We start from the raw sequence: 21,211 nt of genomic DNA on the forward strand, positions 1-21,211 counted from the left end.
ACGCAATGACAGGCTCCGACTCCGTCTGCATGGAGTTGAGGAGATTTGTTGAAAGAACATTTGAATGGGGTTAAAATTGTATTTGTATGCTGTTATGGGGAAAAAAGAATTCTGAAAGACAAAAAAAATCAAGGTCATTATTTGTGGCACGCCCCTGAATGCGCGCGCACTTCAGCGTGCTCCTACTTGTGAGCATGTCTCTCGCGCCCCCTTGTGGCCAAACACGCACATGCGCCACCCGGCCATGATTCCAAGCTCACGCATTGCCAGCCTGTCTGCCAGTCTGTCTGTCTGCCAGCCTGTCTGTCTGTCTGTCGCCGCCGCGCAGAAAAAGCCTGAGGAGATGATGATGTTGATGATGATGATGATGATGATGATGATGATGAGAATGGATTGCGCATGTGCGTGGGCAGCATGAGTGCCGTCGGCCGCGGACACGATGGACTTTCTGTGGCGGATCCTCGCCGCGCTCAGCTTTGATTGCTTCAAGTCGTCATCGTCCAGCAGGTCAGAATTGGCATTCAAAAAAAAAAAAATCCAAATCAAAAATGAAACGTCACGCGCGGGAAGATCGTTCCTTGCGTAACGTCTCGACGCAAACGACGGCATCTCACTCGTGATTTGCCATTGTTGTGATTTGTATTCTTTTATTTTCAACGCTCCTCAATGCAACAAACTGTTGCGGGAAATTCGTCGTCATCGGACGATTTCATGCATCCTCGATCCTTTATAATGTCACATTTTTTAAGTGGACATTCAAATGTGTCTTCATTTGCCATTTTTAGACATTTGTTGCACTTTGAGATTCGAGGCGTCCAGTGACGTCATAACGCTAATTGAGCCCGGCTTGTGCTCGTCAATGTGAAAACAAACGCCTTCATTTTGTTCGTCGTCGGTGGGAGAACATTTGGAAATGGTTTCATTTGTTCGTGATCGTTCCAGCAAGTGATTGAGATTGCTTTTTCTTTCTCGTTACTTGCAACTCACCGAATTCGCTTCATACGTTCTGAGGCCGTGCAGGTGTCCAAACTCGGTCCTTGAGGGCCGGAGTCCTGCAGGTTTGGGATGTTTCCCTTTTCCAACACACCTGAAGCTCATCCGTCAACTCTGCATAACGATCCTGTTCATTGGAAACAGGTGCGTTGGAGCAGGGAAACATCCAAAACCTGCAGGATTCCGGCCTCGAGGACCGAGTTTGGACACCACCGGACTAAGCTTGAAACGGCTTTGCCTTGAATTATTCCAGCAAATAATTGCAATGGTGTCATTTCCTGGCAATGAAGTCCATGAAATGACTTCCATTTTTGTTGTTGCTGTTATTCTGCCACTTTAACTGCCGTTGCTTTATCATTCTGGCAAGTTCATGAAAATTAATATTCAGCCAACTCATTTTAAGTGACTTTATAGTGAACATTCATGAGGATGACCTTTTAAATGACATTTCAATAAAAGAAGGTCACAATTCCTCAGTCAGATGCAGTAAAAGTAATCATTCTTCATATTCCTGTAAATATTGTTTTACTCGGTGGGTTTTCATATTTTATGATGATTTTTTAAGAATTGCGAAAATACACGTGGATGGAAACACGAGAAATTAGGAAGAAAAACAGTTTGAACTTTTTTGACTTCAAGAAGAAAAAAAAAAAAAGTGCGGTCAAATGAGGACGCTTGCGAGACATCTTGAGTCTTGTTAGTTGACCACCTGCCAAACTGGCACGTGCAATTTTTGCGTGCAAGTCAATGCAGAAAAAAGGTTTGCACTGACCCCCCCCCCCCCCTTTTTTTTTTTTTGTCAGATCCCCCGGCAAGCTGAGCTGCAGCCAGCCGGGCAGCCTGGACAGCAGCTCGCTGACGGCGTCGCTGTCGCTGGGACCCGACGCGCCGCACTGCCAGTGTTGCATCACGTACGAGGCTCGCCTCAAGCGGCTGTCGTGCGGCCACCTGTACTGCGACGCCTGCCGCCAGCACATCGTCAACTTGGCCTTCCGGGACATCGAGGGCCTCTGCGACTACCCCTGCCCCATGTGCAAGTCCCTGAGCCGGCTGGGGGGCCCCGCGGCCTCGTCCTCGTCCTCGACGTCGCTGGGCTGCTTCTGGGGCCCCCGCGCCGGGCGGGTGGAGCCCGCCGGCTGCTGGGGGTGACGCCCCCGATACCCGAGCGCATCTGCAAGTGCCGAACGCTTCTCTTCTGGTTTGGGATTCGCTGGCTCCGCCCCTCTTGGGCTACTGGAGGAGTCACAGAAAGGCGTCCTCGTAAATCTTTTGTAAATGTTTCCCTTTGCTTCCTTGTTGCTGAACTGCAAGTTGAAACGTTTTCCAGTTGGACATTCAACACTTGACACGGGGTCAAAGTTCACCTGGCATTTTCCAAGCGTGCTGAATGTTTTTTGCTGTTGTGATTTTCGCCGTCGTGGCGTTTTGCACACGTTTGTGTCCCGTTTTGACCAAAAGCAAACGCTGCCGATCGTACAGTGAGTGCCGTGCCACTTTTTAACACTTCCAGATCTTATTTATTTTCTTCAAGAAAAACAACAAAACAGGAATGAATAAAGTTTGTGTGTTGCACAAGTTAACGTGCCGCTTTTTATTTTTCTAATCAGGAACAAAAACATGCCGATACAAATACAAAATGCACATCTTTCAAATTCGTACCAAAAAGCACTGGACTGGAAAAGAAAATATATATATATATATTTTTTAGGAAATATATGAGAAGTACTACTCAAGTTGAATACTTGTACTGGTCTGAAAAAAAGTGGAATGGAACATGCCTCGCTTTCATCACCATTTTACTGAAAACACCTTCGTGGCCTTCATCGTATTTTTGTGGTGACCGCAAGAGAAGGGCTGGAAGAAAATCTCACGCCCGCTTCCCTACAAATGGGTTCAAAAAGTGAATTTTCCTTGAGAAATGCGCGACTTCCATTTTGTGCTTTTAACGTACTTTTCATGTCAACGTTCAATACAAGACGTCAACAGACGCAGGAAATCACCTCAAGAGGTGAGAAAAATAATACGTTTGGTCCAAGATCGTAACATGAAAGGATTTTTCTGGGGAAGGGGGCCGTCGTGTGCGGGGGGGGGGCACAAAAAGCAGTAAGCGAGCGAGCGGCCAATCGGCCGGCGTGTGGGCGGGCGCCGCCGCCGCCGATATGAGAGCCGAATACCAAAATAACTCGCATTCCCCGAATTCCACAGCGGGTGCGGCTCACCTCCTCTTGAGATAAAAAAGAAAGAAAAAAAGCTCACAAGCAACGGCCACTTGATTAGGTACACTTGGCCTCAGTGGGCCGGCTCACAGGAGCAGGTGTACCTAATCGAGTGTCCGCTTGAGAATGTTGCAAGTCGGGCTGCAAAAACATATTTATGCTCGTTTTCTCACAAAAACGTCAAAGTCTTTGTTGTGCTCGACGTGATGGTTCTCGCAAAAAAAGACAACAAAAACCCACTTCTTAGCCCCAAAGTGTTGTCGGTGAAAGCGTTCGCACACGATCGCTTCAAACGCGTTTCCGGCGAATTCAAGCCGTCGTCGACGCTGCAGATGACGAAAGTGCTGGAATTTTTGGGGACGTTTTTGTCGAAAGAAGACAATCGATCGTCGTTTGGCGCGTCCAATGTGACAGAAAACAAAATGGAGTCTTTGTGTCAAATTTGGGCTTTGCAGGTCAACACGTTGAAATTCAAGGGAGAAGTTTCCAAAAAGACAAAAATGCTTCTTCTTTTTTTTTTTCTCCTTTTTAAATACAAGATGTCGTTCTTTTGACTCAACTGGAGTTTTAGTTTTTCCAATCGCAACTTTGACTTTTGAAGCGAGCATTTTGCAAGTACCTTTTTGAAGTTCCATCTTGACACACTTTGCGGCCCAAAAATAGACGGACGAGGCCTCCTTCCTTTGCAGAAACTGTGTCAAGAAGGTCTCCAAGTGCATTGTGGGTCCACTCGTCATCTTCCTCAAAATAGAAACGCTGACGAGGCGGCGGCACGGCAGCTTTAACTTTTGGCCACTTTGGAGTTGTTGCGTCCCGGACGGGCGTCTGAAGCGTGCCCGAACAGAAAGGTGTGTTTGTTTGCGTTTTCTTTGGACGCCGGAGCGGTGACGATGGCGGCCGAGGGCGCTTTGTGGGCGGCGGCGATGGCGGCGGCGGCGGCGGCGGCGGCGGCTCCGTGAGACTTGGGAAAGAGGAAAGTGCCGTTGTTGGCGTTGTTGTTGAGGTTGGCGTCGTGGGCGACGTCGGCGGGGGCGAGGCGCGCCTGAGCCAGCCGCTCCTGCAGGTGCCGCACCTCGCTGGCCAGGAGCTCCAGCGGGTGGCGGTGGTTGGCGCTCAGCGGGTGCGAGAAGGCCTGGCAAATAAAAACAAACGGGGACGTTAGCAAAAAATAATAATAATTGCACAGCCAAAAAGTTCGCACCAAAACTTCAAACTCACTCAAATGAATCTTTTGACAAACTGAAATTGATGAAATATGATTCATCCTATTTTGGCTTTGCTTTTTACTGCAACAATTCCAGAAATTCAAACTCCATAGAAACGGTTTTCCTATAGTTTCTATTCTGACAAAATATTCTTATCGGAATTCCGACGAGTCGTGAAAATGATTGCCACAATTTCAGCATTGGAATGTTAACTGACGCTAAAAGACGCCATTTGCACCTGAGACGCAAGGAACGCATAACGTTTTAGCTGCTGTTTTGGTTAGCAAAAGGGCTGAATGGCCAATGCCAATCATTCCATGATAGGGTTTCGATTTTGGATGCCGTGCCTGGCAACTATTTGGGACACAGAGTCACGGAGGTCGGGCAATTAGTTGAGAGGAAAAAAGTGCATTTCTGGTATGTTTTGACGTTTGCTGAAAATTTACGAAGCGTCCTCGAGAAGCATTTAAGCATCTTTCTTCTTATTCGTCATCCGTCGGCCTCCTGAAAAGAAAAGTGCCCACTCACGTCGCCATGGAGACAGCGCTGGAGGGGCGGTCCAAAATGGCAGAGAGGCGGGGCCACGCCCCCAAAATGTGTTGCTGATGGACAACCGAAAAGAATGGCGACGCACTTTTTTTGTGTTGACAAAATGAAATTCTGAGCCGTTGGACAATTTGAAGTCAAAAAAGGTCTGCAATCAATTCATTGATGATCAAAATAGTTGTCAATTAACTTGTGGTTTATTCTGATCAATTTGTATTATTGTCACCAACTGAAATGTTTGTTTACTCTAACGACGTTAACGGTTGAATTTCTTGTACCTAAAATGTGAGCGTGGATCGTTTCAAAGGTGAAACTTGTTGTGTCGCTTTTAGAATATAATAAGTTTGTGATTTGTGTATGAAAGAAAGGATTGACGCACCAAAGGAAGTTTTCACTGATTCTTTTTAACAATTTGGATGAAATCAAAATGAAAATGTTTTTTGTTTTTTTCAATCTTTGTGTGCACAGAAAAGTGCTGTTGAGTTTGCTTGAGCTGCTTTCACGTACCTGCGCATGCAGCGCCCCCCGGTGGTAACATTCCCTCCACAGGCCCACGCAGGGCCCCAAGAGGAGGGGCAGCAAAGGCTCGTAGGGGTCGGGCTTGGGGCCGGGGGGGCCGGGGGGGCCCTCGACGAGGGAGCAAGCCTTCAGCAGCCGCTCCAGGCCGGAGACGCTCTCGGAGGACGGCGCCCTCCGGTGGCTCTTGCGGTACACGCCCGAAATGCTGGCCACGCCCCCGGCCCCGCCCCCGCGCCAGGGGAGCAGGTTGGCCGGGCAGGAGAAGACGCCCCGCGACAGGAGGAACACCGAGCCGGGGGTGGCGTCGCTCTGCTGGGGCATCGCAAACAAATTGCACCGTCAGCTCTTTTTTTCTTTATACGTCATTCGCGACATAAGCAAAAATATTTCTTATTTTTTTCAATCAAAATCCCCCCCAGTCATCATGTGTCGTCTTCCCGCATGACCACTAGGTGTCAGTGTTGCACAGTGTTTACCCGCTGGGCGTCCATGTGTGTGTTGAGGTTTCCATTGAGCAGGGGCGGCGGCGCGGGCGTGTGCGGGACGGGCTGCGTGAACGCCGCCTGCCGCCGCTCGCTGTACTGCAGCGACCAGTCCCACACCGGCGGCAGCGGCGGGTCCGGCGGCTCCACGCCGACATCCGGGTCTCGCCAGCCGTTGACCGGCGTGTAGCACTGGTCCTGGTTCTTGAAGGAGAAGGGGGGGGGGGGGGGGTCAATCGTAGGCCTCAGTTGGGGGTGTTTGGTCGTACCTGCGAGCGTCTGCATCTTTCCCGCTGCGAGTTGGCCAGGAAGCTGGAGAAGAGCGGCAGGTGAGCGCTGTCGTGCAGCGCCAGCAGGAAGTCGTCCGTCAGCTGGAAGCGAGACGGGTACTGAGACCACAGCTGCCACACGCAGTCCAGGAAGAGCAGGAAGACGGGAGCCTGCGCACGCACACGCCGCGTGAGAGGCTGGCCGTGAGCTGTGGCCCGCAGCAGCTCCGGTTTGCTTTTCAACTGGAGAATTCTCCAGACAGCTGAAAAGTGCACCGGCCGCTGGGGCTCTCCTTTCCCACATGCCAGCCTATTTCAATAAGGACGTGTAATTGGCACCTTGACTTTTTTGGGGGTGACGAATCTTACAAAAAGCTAAATTGCACTGAAACGACGATAAAACATCATAAAAGAAATTGCGTGACTCTACAAAGTGTACCATTTGTTTGCTGCTAGTGCACCTTTAAGGGGCGTGGCCTAGTGAGTAACATCATGAGCTGATTGGCCAGTTAGTCTGTATGTGAGCATCTGGGTGCGAGTTGTGGCCTACAGCAGCTCCGTGCTTGTGTTGTCATTTTAACACATGGTGAATGTGGCTCTCCTTGCCCACATGCCAGCAGATTACAATCGATTGCTTGAATGCTTCCTGCTTCCTTTTATTGATTTATTTCCGACGCTCGCTTAGAACTTCAATTTTGGCTCACAATGCAAAGCTAAAAAACAAGAACCAAAAACAAAACATCCAAGCAACAGCAATCATTATAATCATCAATTAGCATGTTAATTTCTTTTCGATTAATAGATGAATCTGATTTTTTAAATGTATTATATCCCCTTATTGTACAATATTTGCATATATTGATGATGATTTTGTTCCGTTTATGTCGGAAGATCAGCAAAAATGTTGCTCACCATTTTCCAAAGTCAAAGCGGATGTTTGCAAATGTCTTATTTTGAAAAACACAACCTGTTTGTTCGGCTAAAATTCTAAACAGCTGCCGATTATTGGCTGATTTGCTGCATCGCTGGCAAAAAATAATGCGGGTTTGCGAAAGGTTGCCGCTTCACCTCCTCTTTGTCGTTGTGCCGGTGAAAGTTGGCGCGGGTGTCGAAGCGATGTCCGGCCGTCACCCATTCCTTCTGCACCAAACTCTGGAACCCGTGGCGGCTGCGTGCGTGCGCGTCGCACATCACCTGCACCAAACTGGCCACCGCGCAGCTCATGTCGCGGTCGTCCGCCTCTGAAGGCAAAATACACGCAAACCACACCCACCAAAAGATCACACACGGGCGGGACAAGAAAAAAAAAACATGGAGAAAGAGGAAAGAAAAAGATTGGATTTGGAATTAGTCAACTTGCTTCCTTTGGGACCGTTTTCACCAAATAAAGCGTGCTTGCTTGACGCCATTTTTTTGTCCCTCCAAATCAGTTTGTTGTAAAACTACGTACAGGTTAAAAATAACATTTGATGAAAACATTCCACGTAACATACAAGAAATGTCAACTTTTTTTTTTTTTATTCACAGAAGACAAGTGAAGACTTGATAACAGATTTTAGTGAGGATGATGCAAATTTTAATCATCCAAATACATAATTACATCAATTAAATTACAATTGCGAAATCATTCAAATTTTCAAAATGCTGTAGGACAAATTTCCGAATTTTTTTTTTTAGGCCTTTTATTTGTGATTTTAGTGCCAATCAATCAACAAACAGACCTCATTGAAGTTTAAAAATCATCAGATTTCAGTTGTAAATATTGTCATATTCACATAAACGGACATTTTAGTTGAGGTACATAAAGTGCTACTTTCCTTCCTTGTAGGCGCGAGCGGCCGTCGCATGATGAGACGATAAATAATGAATTGGTCACGTGACTGACCTTGCAGCGCCACCGTCATGTGACCACCCCGCAGAAGGCACGCCACCTCTGACGCTTTCTTCAGGCAACATCTACGCGGGGGGGACAATTATTGGCATCACCCCAAAAGTTTGGCTTTTTGCTTTTTTCTACTTCCATCACTCATTGGAGCTCCACCATCCATCCATTTACAGGAGATGGTGGATTTCACACCTGGAAGGTATCTCATCTTTTTATTTATGATGATGGCGGCAACGGCGGCGGCGTTTACCTGGTGTAGTCCAACCAGTGGGTCGCTTCCAGCGTGGACAGCCACTTGTCATCGGGGACGGTCACCGACGTGGAGATGTCTGCACGGTGAAGAAAACATTCCTCACATCTTCATGACACGTTACAATCGGGTCGTCCTTCATTTGCTCCTCCCTCAGCAAGTTATTGCCCAGATAAAAGCATATTTAAACGCGTTCAATATTTGACGGCGCGACGCGATGGGATTTTGCCGCCGACGCTCCGGGATGTTTCGCGGCATTTGGACGAACCTCCGAGACAGAGCGCTCGCAGGCGCACGTGCGCCAGCTGGACGTCGGCCGGCGAGGGCAGCTCCTCGCCGAGCTCCACCACAACGCACAGCGACGAGTGGCAGCCGAACAGGATCAGCTCCAAGTTCCTACAAAATTAACAACAAATTGCTGCTGTTAAGATGCCACAAATGAAGAAAATAAAATAATAATCATAATAATTCAGGCTTATCTAGCAAAATGCAAATTTGACTCAAAATCCCTTTGGAGTGATTTGAGAATCGTTCATTCACTTCCAGTTGCAACTCCGAATGTCGACAACAGGATTTTCAGAAAGTGGACTTGACTATCGAGTTGAAACGACTCATCGAAAAAGGGCTAATATAACAAAATGGAGGCACTAAATAAGTGTACGAGGCGCGACAAGATTGGCCGGCGGGACAAGCGCGGCACCTGATGTCGTCCTTCTCGTGGTAGATGTTGTTCTGGAAGCTGGACATCCGCAAGAGGTTGCTGCCGCGAGGATGTCGCCAGCACCAACGCTGCAAACACAAGAAAAACAAAAAACGGTTTGTTTTCCTCCAAATGGAACGCAAAACAAACATTTGAGCACGTGTGCCTTCAAAGGAGCACAAATGAGCATTTGGTTTTCGTTGATTATGGCGGCATCTTTGGACAAAAGCGGTATTGTTTGCCCTTGAAAGAACCCCATTTCCCATGAGGCCAAGCGCATGCCATCGTTTCCAGTGGCGATTTTCGATTTTTTTCTTGATACAGCACTGTAACGTTTCTCAAGTATGTTAACGGCAGACGGTGGTTGTGATCTTACCTTCTTTATCGTACACACAAACGGCTGCCCCCCGTCCCCCCCCCTCCCCTCCCCTCCCGTCCCGTGATACATTCACAAGCATTCGTAAACAAGAAACACACTTTGGAGTGTTGCGTGGCTGGTCGGGTCAGTCTGGAAAGGCGAACTATCGAGCTGATGGCCATTTATTGCTACCACGCAATTTTCCAATAGCTAACATTAGCATCATTATTTTTTATTCCAGCATGGGAAGCTCCCTTCTAAAAAGGCAGCGTTTGGACCCCCCCCCCCCTCGCCCAATCGGTCGCTAAAACCTGTACTGTGCCTTCAATCACATCCAGGTCGGCTTTTTCTCATCATTATTATTATTATTATTGTCGCCTCAGACAAAAATCTTCTTCTTTGTCCGTCAATGTTTCATCAGCAGAATTATGAAAAATGACGCGAGTCCCATCAGGAGCTGCCGTTTCTCCTTGCAAGTGTTGTCATTCGTGCATTTGACTCATTAAATGGCGAATGTAGCTCTCCTTGCCCACTTCATTGTTTCTATATTCGGGACGTTTTCTCCACTTCATTGGAGCAAGCGATGTATTTGAAGCCCGCTCGCACCTTCAACTTGGGCTCGCAACTTGACAAATTCAGAAGTTGCGATGACAAGAACACTCACGGGGATGCGTCCGTCGTTGAAGTGGGCGAAGCTTTTCTTCAGCTCGGTGTCCAGAACTTTCTGCGGAACAACGATGAACCTCGGAAGACTAAAAAAATAAACAAAACGTTGAACACAACATGCATTTTATGTTTCCATCATTTGTGTTCAAATCTCTGTTGCTTAATTGGAAAGCTATTGATGCTAATCATTAGCATGTGACATTGCGAGTTAGCACTAAAAGCTAACGGGGCTCGTTCCGAAGGCAGCGTTGTGTGCTTGTTTTAATTATTTGCGACGGAATATTAGCTTTCAAGGGTTTTAATTTGAGAGTCAACTTGTATGAATCGAATGAAATGATGAAATCAATCAATATAACAACAGCAACAAAATCAATCCGATTCTCAGGGCTGCTTGTTGCGTTGCCAGTTGCGCTGCGTGCCGACATTACTGCGCTCGCAGCTCCCGTTTTCACTCACTAGTTTATTGCAAAAAAAATGGAAATAAACGCCATCTGGTGTCGGGCGCGGCTGGCCTGGCCTGCGGAGGTTTGTCGGGACTCGCCCGTCGGTACCTGGTGGACATCTCGAAGCGGTCGTTGACGGAGCTGACTCTCCAGCCGCCGGCGCCGCAGCGCTCCAGCTCGCGCTCCCAGTCGCTCGCCGACTCGTGCCAGTTCATGTGGGCGTCCCGCCGCCGGTTGCTTAGGAACTGCTTCATTTCTGCACTCAGCAAAACACGGAACAGTCGCTCGGCACGCGTGCGCAGAAAACGCAGAACCGCTTGAACGGCTAACTGGCGGTTGCGGCATGAGAAATGTTGCAAATCCCCGCCAAGGAGGAGAAAATCATCCGAATCAAAAACAACTGATGACAACTTTGAGCTTTAGCTTTGACGACCATTTTGGAGGATTCACCCGCGTTGAACCCCAGCAGAGTTGAAGTGCAGGTCGGCGTGTTGCTTTTTTCAGGTGGAGGCGTTTGCATTATTGATCTTACGTGGCACTCGATGATTTCGTACCTACGCTCCCGAGGGCGGCGTTCTGGAAGGCCAGCAGCGAGCCGGCTTTGAGAGGCTGGTAGGTTTTGGCGATGCTGTGCGTGATCTGACACACACACACACACACACACACACACACAAAATAAGAAGAGGCCGCCGTGAACGGAAAAGCCGCCCGCACGAGTGGCGCGTTCGCCAACGGCGCGCACCTCCACCACTTGCGCGTCGGGCGTGAGGCGGTCAAACAGGAAGCAGACCACTCGCAGGTCGCGGCAGTAGAGCACCAACTCCTCCGGAGTGAACTTGAGCGAAGAATTTGGGCTCACCAGTTTGGTCCGGTTGGGGCCGACTGCAAACAATTGATTGATTGATTAATTCATGTCAATCGATGAGTCGACTCATCACATTCATTTGAATTTTGCATTAAAGTGGATTACAAAAGCATTTTTTGCCCTGATTACAATTTATTAACCAGTAATTAGTGTTTATTTTCTACTTTGTATTCATATAGTGATTAAAAAAAAAAAATTCTAAACAAATGTTTGCAAATGTCTTATTTTGAGTAAACACAGAAAATGAAAGACTGTTGAGATGCTGAAATTTGAGGATTTGAACCATTTTAAATAAAAGAATGGCTCCAAACAATCACTCGATGATTGAAATAGTTGTTGATTCATTTGATAATGGATGAATTTGGACGGTTCTGAGTGGGTTGGAGACATTTTCTGGATCAAGCCAACAAAAGACAACCCAAAGACCAAATTGACGCTCCCCTAAAAGTGACTTTTAATAATTGCCAACATGAATCGTAAGTAAAACAAATGAGCTGGACTTATTAAATATCTCATAAACGATCATCACAAACATGCAAGAAGGGACGTTTTCCTACAAATAACCCGTCAAAAAAAGAAGAGGAAAAAACGTGACTAGGTGAGGTGGAATTCACTGCAATTCAAATAAGGTATGAAAAAAAAGTGCATTATTAAAGCAGACGTCTCTTATTTAATAATTGGATCCATTTTGTGTTCGCACAAGACAACATTTTTGCAGCTTTACTTACCAACGACGACCTTCTCAATGGAAGCCAAGGCGACGTCGTGGTCCCCCAAAAGCAGCGGCTCCGCATTGTCCTGCAGCACAAAAGGCTTTTTTTGGGTCTCCAACGCACGAGATCGGACGGGTCGTGTGTTGCCGTTTGTTTGCGCTGACGTCGGCTTTGGCGGCGTCCTGCGGTACGAACGCCACTCGGAAGGGAGTGCAGAAGAGCGTTCCGGGAAGCCAGCCCCGCCCTTCCCTCGCCGTCAGCTTCTTCCTCACCATCACCGCCCTCTGCAGCACGCACTCGCCTGCACACACGCAACAAAGTCACTGCACAGCAAAAACTCACTAGCGCCCCCTAGGAAAAAAAAAAGGCCACTGACACCAGTTTACCTCATTGGCACAAAACGGGGTGTGTTTTATCGCAACAGGACGCACACACAAAATCCTCAAGAACAAGTGACTGAAATTGAACAGCAAGTCGGCCATTTTGGCTCAAAGAAGCCATTTTGGCTGAATTTCAGGGTTCATCCTTTCAGAATTCACAGAAGCCGGCCGGTGTCAGAAACAGACGGGCTATCACAAAATGGCCTCCATTTTTTTGCCTACAATAGTTGATTTCCTTACAATTGTTTTAAATGTTCTCAGTGAATTTACTGAAAATGCGCAAAACGGACACGCGACCGTTTGCATCTGTTGCGAATATTGAGAGACGACTCCGCCGCTGTAGGTGGCGCTACACACCATACAGAGGAAGACCAGGCCATGACGTCGTACCAGTTTGCTTTTGTCATTCTTGATCAACCGGAGCATTTCTTTGCCGTTTGCCACGTGAAATAGGAAGGATTCATATTTGCTTCTTTAATTCACTCCCAAAAGATTTCGGTCTTGTCGTCCTCTCCAAACGTTTTCGTCCGACATTGCTTTGGGACGACGTGTGACGCCATATCCGGTCAAAACGTGCCACGTGCGTCCGCTCTCGCCAGCGGTTATTCACAAAACCTGTTTCCATTGCCAAAATCAGCATTTCCCTTTTTCCGATACGCTTCAAAATGCAAACAACTTTTTGGGCGAATTTTGGGCCCTTTTTCGAATTTCTAGCGTTTCCATTGAGTTTCATCTTTGCATTTCTTGAAAAAAAATGGGTGGATATAAACCCAACTATTGTCTAATGCGGGTGCAGCATGGTGCCGATGTTTGATGATCATTTGTAGAATTCTCGTAAAGTTATTAAAAAAAAAATAATAATAATTGTCCCTGATGTCCATCGCTGCTGACAGCCCGCGTCCAGTTTGACGCTTTCGCTTTTGTCCAAACATGAACCAACTGCAAAACTAATGTTGAGCAAAACGAATTATTCACTGGAATCAAAAAAGAAGAGTGGAAAAGATCCGCTCCCCAAAACGCCGGCGGTGACAAATGAGCGATTGTTGGCGAGGACGCATAACAACAGGAAGCGAAAAAAGGTGGAGCAAAGCAGAAACGCACGCTTTCTGCTGCTGACAAATGAGAAGACGACGACACGCCGGCAGATGACGGCACGCGCTCGCCGCCAACATGCGCGCAAACATTTGCAATTCTTCTCCGGCGGCAAGCGCGTATTTGGAACGCGCATTCCGCTGTGAAGAAACGGAAGCCACGGCGTCCGGCGGGACGCTCGGAAGTCGCGTCATCAAGACGTGAGGGAATTCTGAAGGCCAAACAGGAAAACGCTCATTTGTGTTGATGCTGCAGTCTTTTAAGGTCGCTGCGTGTCCAAATAAACGTCTGATGGCGGCAGACGGGAAAGTCATCATGTCGGCGACAAGCAACGGCAAACGTCCTCCATTGTGAGGCCTTCCTCGGTTTTTGTTAACGTCACCGCCATCTTGCACTTCCCTTTTTTTCCCTTCTCTCGCCCTCTTACATAAAAAAAGGGCAACCCAACCCTAAAATGTTGCACCTCAAGAGGGAGCATCGCAGATTGTGAAATAAGAAAGCCATAAATACGACTTTTTCATTATCACATCAAATAATCACAAAAAGGTTTTTGACGTTCATTACACAACAAAAGGTGCATTTGAAGTGCAGGTATCACTGTTGTCCACTTGGGGTCCCCAGACTCACATTCCAAACTTGAATGACTTTGACTGGGTGTGGCTTTAAAGGGGTTTCCAGGCCTGGTAAGTGACGTGGGTGTCGGCAAATGAGAGCGCGCTGGTGTTTGTTGTCAGCTCAGCTTTTCTTGTTTGCCTGCCAAGTGACTTCATTGCTCGTTTGTTTTCTTACACTTTGCAGATGATTTTTTTTTCCTTAAGTATGACTTTTATGCGGCTTTTCCTCTTGCCCAATTCATTTGTACACCTTAAATAAGCAGTAACATTTGTCCATGTGGATCAACGATCATTGTCGTTTCCTTCACTAGTTTTTTTGCAATTGAATAATTCAATGAGGAATTTCAGTCCAGATGTTCATCATCAAATTAAACCAACACAAAAGGACACCATTTTGTTCATTAATTCATGTGGATTTTTCAATGAATCGACCAAAGAATTGGTTATTTAAATTTTATTTTGGATAATTAGCAAAAAAACAAAAAAAAACTTGTAAATACCAAAAACTGAAGAAAAAAAATCCACAAGATAGAAAGAAGAAAATATTTAGCGTAGAATTTTTCGCGTTTCCTGCCAAAAAGCCGAATGGTGGTATTTTTCCCATCTCAGGTAATTGTTGAAAACACAAATTGAAGCAAGCTCCCTCGCTCGTGTTTTGAAGAGCTCTCCTCTTTCGTGTTGATCTTGCGGTTGCGAGGTGAGCGCCATCTTAAGGACTGCAAAAACACGGCCGGCCCGCGCAGGCGCGGATTCTCCCGGCTGGCTTTTGCTTATTTTGCTGCGCATATTTCCTGGTTTGCGGCCGGGCCCGCCTGGCGAGCGGACGCGTCCCGCAGCGGCACCAACGAGGCGTAAACGCCAGCAGCGGCGCCACGATGGCTTGAGCAGGAGGAAAACCTCAGCGAGCTGGACTTTTGTCCCTTTTCAGACACTCCTTTACGTGGACGTCTTCAATGAAGTTCTGAAGACGTTGCACAGTCCGTCATTTAGAAAACAAAGTGACAAATTCATTGTATAGATCTCCAAAGTCAACATTATAGTGAAAATAAAAAGTGATAGTGTCAACAAACACAAACATGGCTGCTATGAGCAATTTTAATGTATTAAATGCACTTTTGTTCTTATAAGAATCCTTTGGGGGCAGGCACGGTGACCCCCGGGTACGTTTTCGTTCCCCTGTACTGTGTGTAATTGCACATCCACTACAGTAGGTGGCAGTGGTTGTCTCCTAATGGTCAGAGTGTGCGCAGAGATGATTAGCGTCTCTGTAGAGGTGTACCACGGATCTGTATACATTACTGGCTGGCCAAAACTTTTGAAGCCACAAGGCCGCCATATTGCTCCTCCCAAGAAACGTTTCTCGGCAACATTTGAGACGGGACTTTGTAGAACCGGCATGATTTGGGACGTTTTCAATTTGTTAAAGAGAAACAAGAGGACTTCCGACATTTTACAGCTTGCCTTAAATACACACATAAATGATGTGCTTAATGAAGTTTACAGGAGGAAAATTGTATATATAATTGTTTTAAGAATTATAACTAATTCAACAAAAGATGCCTCTGCCAAATCTAATATTGGGGTCGAAGGAATTAAGCCATAAAAGAAAAAGGGGGTCTTCAAGGCAGCACATAGCGTCAACTTGTTAAAAAAAATTTTGGGTTAAAAAATAGTGACCACCCTGCCAACCACACCCCCGACCCCGCCCCCGCCCCCGCCATTGACGCGGCCACAAGCGGGCGGCGTGTCATGAGATAAGATCAACTTCATCCAAAACGAGGACGGTTCAAGCGACACTCGCTGGATCTTCACATTCACAATTTTGCCGATTTCAAAACATCTCCTTACCTGGCAGACATCGGAGTCCGAAGACATCGCGGCCCCTCGCCGTCATCATGCTCTGATTCAACATCCTCTCCTGCGGCGACAAATGCAAATCGTTACGATCCATATGCACAATTCATCAATGAGAAAATGAATCCGCAACCGTTTTGTTTACGGTCAAATTGTCCAAATTCTTGGAATTTTAACAGTCAATATTTTCTGATTTCTGTCATCCTTTTTTGTTGACTTGTTTGAGATCAAAGAAAGATCAAATCCTCCACAAAAGCAGATTGATTATCCTTGTGTTTGTTTTTCTTTTCAAAATAAGACATTTGCAGAGATCTGCTTTTACTTTGGAAAACAACAATCAACATGTTTGCCCATTTTCTGACCAGCGACTGAAAAAAATAGCCAGTAGAATCGATTTGCAAAATAATGCTAATTTGACGCTGCAGCGTGAATAATCTGCAATCGTCATGAAATTGAACCCGAAGACGTCTCGCAAGGGCGGCGCTTCCTTGGCATGGGATGAATCCATAGGAAAAGTCCATCAACTCCACAGATAGCTCGGTTGCTAATGATCCTTAGCAGAACCCAAAGACACAAAGCTAAAACCGCAGCCCCCCCACCTCACCTTGCCGCAACATATGGAGCTCGTTAAGTTTACTCGAACCCCCCAGTGAGAAGCACTTTGGCATTTATGAGCACGAACAGGCAGTTTGATTACTCCGGTGGTCGGACAAAAAAGCCGGCAAAGAAAAGTTTCTTTGTGAGAAGTTTGAGAGCTTGTGAACGCAAGCGTCAGCATTTGTGAAAAAAACGATCCAGCCGGAACGTTTTTGAGGCTCTCCGACCTTTATCGTGACAAACACGCCGTCGGCAAGAGTCCATTTCATGCGCCGCTAACGACTTGTGAGGAATCGCGCTGGTGACAATCTGAGCTTCACCTTGGAAGCGCTTGTAAAAAAAAAAAAAAGAAAAAAGACTTGATTTCAAAATACTTTCAGCGGGTTGATAGAAACGAGATAAAAAAAAACACAAACAAGCGTGGACGTCCGAGTTGATGGTTTGAGCTCGGAGGTCAGAGGTCAGTCGCATTTTGGGGCGTGGCTGTGAGGAACCCGTCCAGACCAATTGTGATGACTGGACTTTCCATTCTCGCTAAAGAAGAACTCGGCATCACGTGTTGTTGCTCCTTCTGGAACATTTTCCGGGATTTGCAAATTTTGGAGCGCATCCATCAACTGTACAAATATTCTTGGAAATGAAAACCAAACCAAAGGAAAACGTTGTCGCGAGCCTGCCAAACATTTACATGAAGCGAATGTTGAAAACGGTGCAAAGCGAAGCCCTCGTCTGTGGGCGTGTCCTCGTCCCACTCGACCACATGCCGAGTTGCCAAAAAATGAGGAGGAATGTTTCGTCTTTATTTTTCACCGCCTGCTGCGACTGCAAGGCACAATTCAAAAGTCAGCCAAATCGTTTTGAAGTTCCCGTTTTCGTCTCGCCTCATCGCGTCAACCGCAATCCCACCACAGCGGATTGTGTTTTTTTCCCGCCACTCCCACTTGGACTCTGCGCCGCTTGTGTCCGCTTAACTGCAGCCGCCAGCACTCACAAAAAGCTGACAGCGCGCACGCACGCACGCACATTTCGTCACCTCGACGACAAAAGCCCGACGGCTGTGCGAGGTCGCGGACCAAAAATCAACGAGGAAGCCAGTTTCTAATTCGAGCCCGGTGCTATTTTTAGGCCGCCTTTGACGACGAGGCTAAAAAGAAACAAACAACGAGGATGAAATATTCCACAATATAACAGAATCCAAATTGCGCCACCTTGGTGGAGGTCACACATTCTGTTTGTTTTAACTGATAATATTCGACTCACTAAAGTAAAAAGTTTACATTTTGTCAAGAATGAATTATTGTTTATGTACAATAAACAGCTTAAAAATACATTTTGTTACTCGCCGTCGGCTTAAGATGACATCACGCGTGCTAACGTAACGACCAATCACGGTTCAGCTGTTTCCTGGGCTTGGTCATGTGACCTCAGCAAACTGATCCACGTTTGGTGGTACGAGCACACGTGATGTCATCTTAAGTCGACAGCAAGTAGCAAAATGTCTTTGAAAGCTGTTCATTGTACATGAAAAAGAGAAAAAGAGAATGACCTCATCACGTGAAATAAAGAGCAAATATGATCTTCGTCCTGCTGGAAATGGCGCAAGTATGATTTTGAGGGCATTCCGAGCAGGATTGCGCAAGCATTTAGGGAAAGCAAGGGTTCAATATCAGACAAGGGAACGTTCGGGTCACTTGAATGTGGCCCGCGCAAATTCTAAATGTTCTGCCACATACGGACAAAAGCAGCCCCGCCCGGATCACAGTCACCCGCTTGACCTTTCACCCGACCTTGCACACATTCAAGCCGGAACCTAAACCGGACCCGGTCCACCGTTCTCACGCCAATCAAAGGAAGTTTGACAAGCACTTTGTTGCGGTTCGCGGCGATGAATTGAAGAGCATCACAGTCGCCAGCGCCGGCTCGTACCCGGGCCAAGCGCGCTAACGGCTGCTCGGTTAGCTATCGACCGTCTGCCGAGCAATACGGACGCTCCCAACAGCAAAAGTGCTCTCGTTCTGACGACAATTCATGATCTGATCGCTGATCTCATTCTGCCGCTTGATGCGGGCGGGGAGGATCGGGAAAAAACGTTGTTGTTGTTTTATTATGGTTGTTCGATAGCACAGTCAGATACTGGGACGAATACTCGCCGATACATGAAGCGCCCTCACCGCCACAAAAATAAATAAATAAATAATGACAGATCATTTTAAAGAATCATTTTTGAATATATTGATTTCTAATGTCCAGTTTCTGATGACAAAATGGCCGCCCCTTGAAAAAAGGCGATGCCTGGTATCGCGCCTGGAAAAATTCTCTCTCTGCCATAAAGGCCGATTTTCACAACCGCCAGGCAGCAGCAACATGAATATGAAAACAAAAGCTTCGACTTCCATTTGCAAGATCACACGTCAAGACAAAGAAGAAGACGAAAACATGCGTACTGACTGAGTGCAAAGCCATCTGGGACAAACTGCGCCTTCATACGCACGCGCGTGTGCGTGCGTGCGTGCGTGCGTGCGTGTCACGTGAGCGCCTCTCCACCACCTTCCCAAAACAGGAGTGTCGGAGGCCGGCGTCCGTCGCCGCATCTCGTTTTCACGGGTAATCGAATGCTAAAAAAAATAAAAAAATCCTCAATGGCAGTCTCCATGGCGACGGGCCAGATGTGCCCGTCCTCTCCTCCTCCACACGCACACGCGCGCGCGCGCACACACAAAAGCGACGCCTGAGGGCAGCGAGCACAAGCATCTGTTAGCGTTTCCCCTGCGGCCGCTGAAAATAACCACAAAGGAAGAAGAAAAGAAGGAACTTTGCCTTCTTTAGCCTCTGACTCATCCCGCCTCTTCACATCGCAAACAAACAAGAACAACTCAAATGTGAAATGTGGCTACAAAAGCTTCCAAAGGCAAGTCGGACACTTTCGACAGCTGATCGTGAACAAGAAGAACAAAGACCTCAGTCGGGGGTACGCTTTGATACACACACAACTACACACACACATGGTTAAATGCATTGAGGTACAACGATTCATCAACGACTAAATTATCAAATTAAAATCGACAACTACGACTAATCATTAACAGACCTGAGTTAAAAACCGGTCATCTCGTTTGTACAGTCGTTTGTTTTTTGTTTTGTTTTTGAAGACAATAGGGTTTGTATTTACCTTCATTTTATACGAGTTTTGGTGTTCAAGGAAGGCAGCAACTCGTAAAAAAGCAAAAACAACACAAATCTTCTTGTCTTAAAAAAGCAAATAACTTACAGACGTCAAACTCCTCAGAATTTCCAGCTTCTCAACAGTAAAGATTCTCTGATTTCTGATACCGATTATTTCTGCGTTTCATCAAAATATATATCAATTTGCAACACCTGCTCAAACTTTGGAAAACAATGATCAACATTTTTTGTTGGGTTTTCTGTCAGGTGTTATGTACTAAACCAGGTATTAATCATTCAGTTTGTGGATTTTCTGCACTGTCCATTAGAATAATATTTTTTAAATACATTTTAAAAAATCATCAATTATTAAAATAATGGATTAAATACATATGGTAGTAGTTTTAGTAGCACACGTTAGTAAAACAGAATACAAAATAAAAAGCTAAAAACAAAAATTAAATGCTGTGCTTCGAGACTATTAAAAAGAAAGAAAGAAAAAAAAGTTGCCATTCAAGAGCATTTCAACCGAAGTGGAAATAGTTCAGCAGCCATTTAAATACCCACACTGATGTCGAGGTGAGACAAATTTGAAGTGTTGAGTGTAAAAATTTAAATACATGTTAACTACTTTTGCACGTTAGTTGTCGAGTTGGTTATCTTGTTTTAAAAGTGAGCTCATCTTACCTTCATGTCCGGCCCCATTTGTCTGACTTTAAACGTGTTTTTAGATCCAGTCAACATGCTTCCGATTCCAAAACACCGGTTGTTGTTAAAATAATAATAATACAAAAAGGGGGGGGGCTACAAATAAAGTGCTATTCCTCGCTCCATGTTAACTAGTGAAGTGGAAAAAACCAATGTGGGCAGAAAATGACGAATGTGCGGCGGCAGTTATCCTCCTCGCGTCCTTTTTCTTTTTCTTCTTCTTCTTGTTCACGCCAGCGGCGGCGGCGGTTTCCACTTCCACGCGATTCCGCGCCCGTCGACGACCCCGCCGCGTTTCTCATCGCCGGGGACGCTCAAAAACCGGAGAAAAAGCAAAGCGGCTGCTCCTCCATCCACGAAGAACGACTTGCTGCCTGCCTGGCGATGGCGAACTGACGTTTTTCTTGGCCAGAGGGGAAAATCGCTTTGGTCCAATTTAAAGGGACACGACACCCGGAAGTGGTGGCAAAACAACAGCGGCAACGTTTCTACTTTCTACTTTCTACTCACAACAAAATAAAAAATATATGATAATAATGAGAAGAAAGGGGGGGGGGGCGTACAAATCCGAATATCCAATTCATTGTGTGAATGCTGGGAATGTGATGCGATCAATTTCATGTTCCGAGTCACAGTGAAGCCAGGAACATTTTCAGTCCAACATGTGCGAATTTGCTTATTTCCAGATTTCTTT

General features: G+C 46.5%; 2 protein-coding genes across 4 annotated transcripts; one reads left to right on the top strand and one right to left on the bottom strand.

Moving 5' to 3' along the window:
- Positions 1-236: 236 nt before the first annotated feature.
- LOC147173040 (uncharacterized) lies at positions 237-2,573 on the top strand. Its single transcript, XM_086077321.1, has 2 exons — positions 237-507; positions 1,797-2,573. Exons 1-2 carry the CDS (start codon positions 440-442, stop codon positions 2,140-2,142), a joined length of 414 nt encoding a protein of 137 aa, XP_085933447.1. The 5' UTR covers positions 237-439; the 3' UTR covers positions 2,143-2,573.
- A 1,273-nt stretch (positions 2,574-3,846) lies between these two features.
- On the bottom strand, positions 3,847-20,930 carry mtmr11 (myotubularin related protein 11). Of its 3 annotated transcripts, none has more exons than XM_086077318.1 (17): positions 20,497-20,930; positions 16,045-16,114; positions 12,275-12,411; positions 12,126-12,195; positions 11,275-11,414; positions 11,087-11,171; positions 10,641-10,788; positions 10,088-10,175; positions 9,066-9,154; positions 8,634-8,761; positions 8,366-8,444; positions 8,116-8,186; positions 7,299-7,471; positions 6,231-6,401; positions 5,956-6,165; positions 5,468-5,788; positions 3,847-4,341 (listed from the first exon to the last, which is right to left on the bottom strand). In XM_086077318.1, exons 1-17 carry the CDS (start codon positions 20,551-20,553, stop codon positions 3,991-3,993), a joined length of 2,388 nt encoding a protein of 795 aa, XP_085933444.1. In that variant the 5' UTR covers positions 20,554-20,930; the 3' UTR covers positions 3,847-3,990. The 3 variants fall into 3 exon arrangements, with proteins under 3 accessions (XP_085933444.1, XP_085933443.1, XP_085933445.1); XM_086077317.1 differs by having other exon boundaries at positions 5,468-5,791; XM_086077319.1 differs by lacking the exon at positions 20,497-20,930 and adding an exon at positions 19,096-19,260 and having other exon boundaries at positions 5,468-5,791.
- Positions 20,931-21,211: the final 281 nt, after the last annotated feature.

This window comes from Leptonotus elevatus, chromosome 6 (genome assembly GCF_054856555.1).
Source record: "Leptonotus elevatus isolate MCC_2025b chromosome 6, RoL_Lele_1.0, whole genome shotgun sequence".
Taxonomy (NCBI): domain Eukaryota; kingdom Metazoa; phylum Chordata; class Actinopteri; order Syngnathiformes; family Syngnathidae; genus Leptonotus; species Leptonotus elevatus.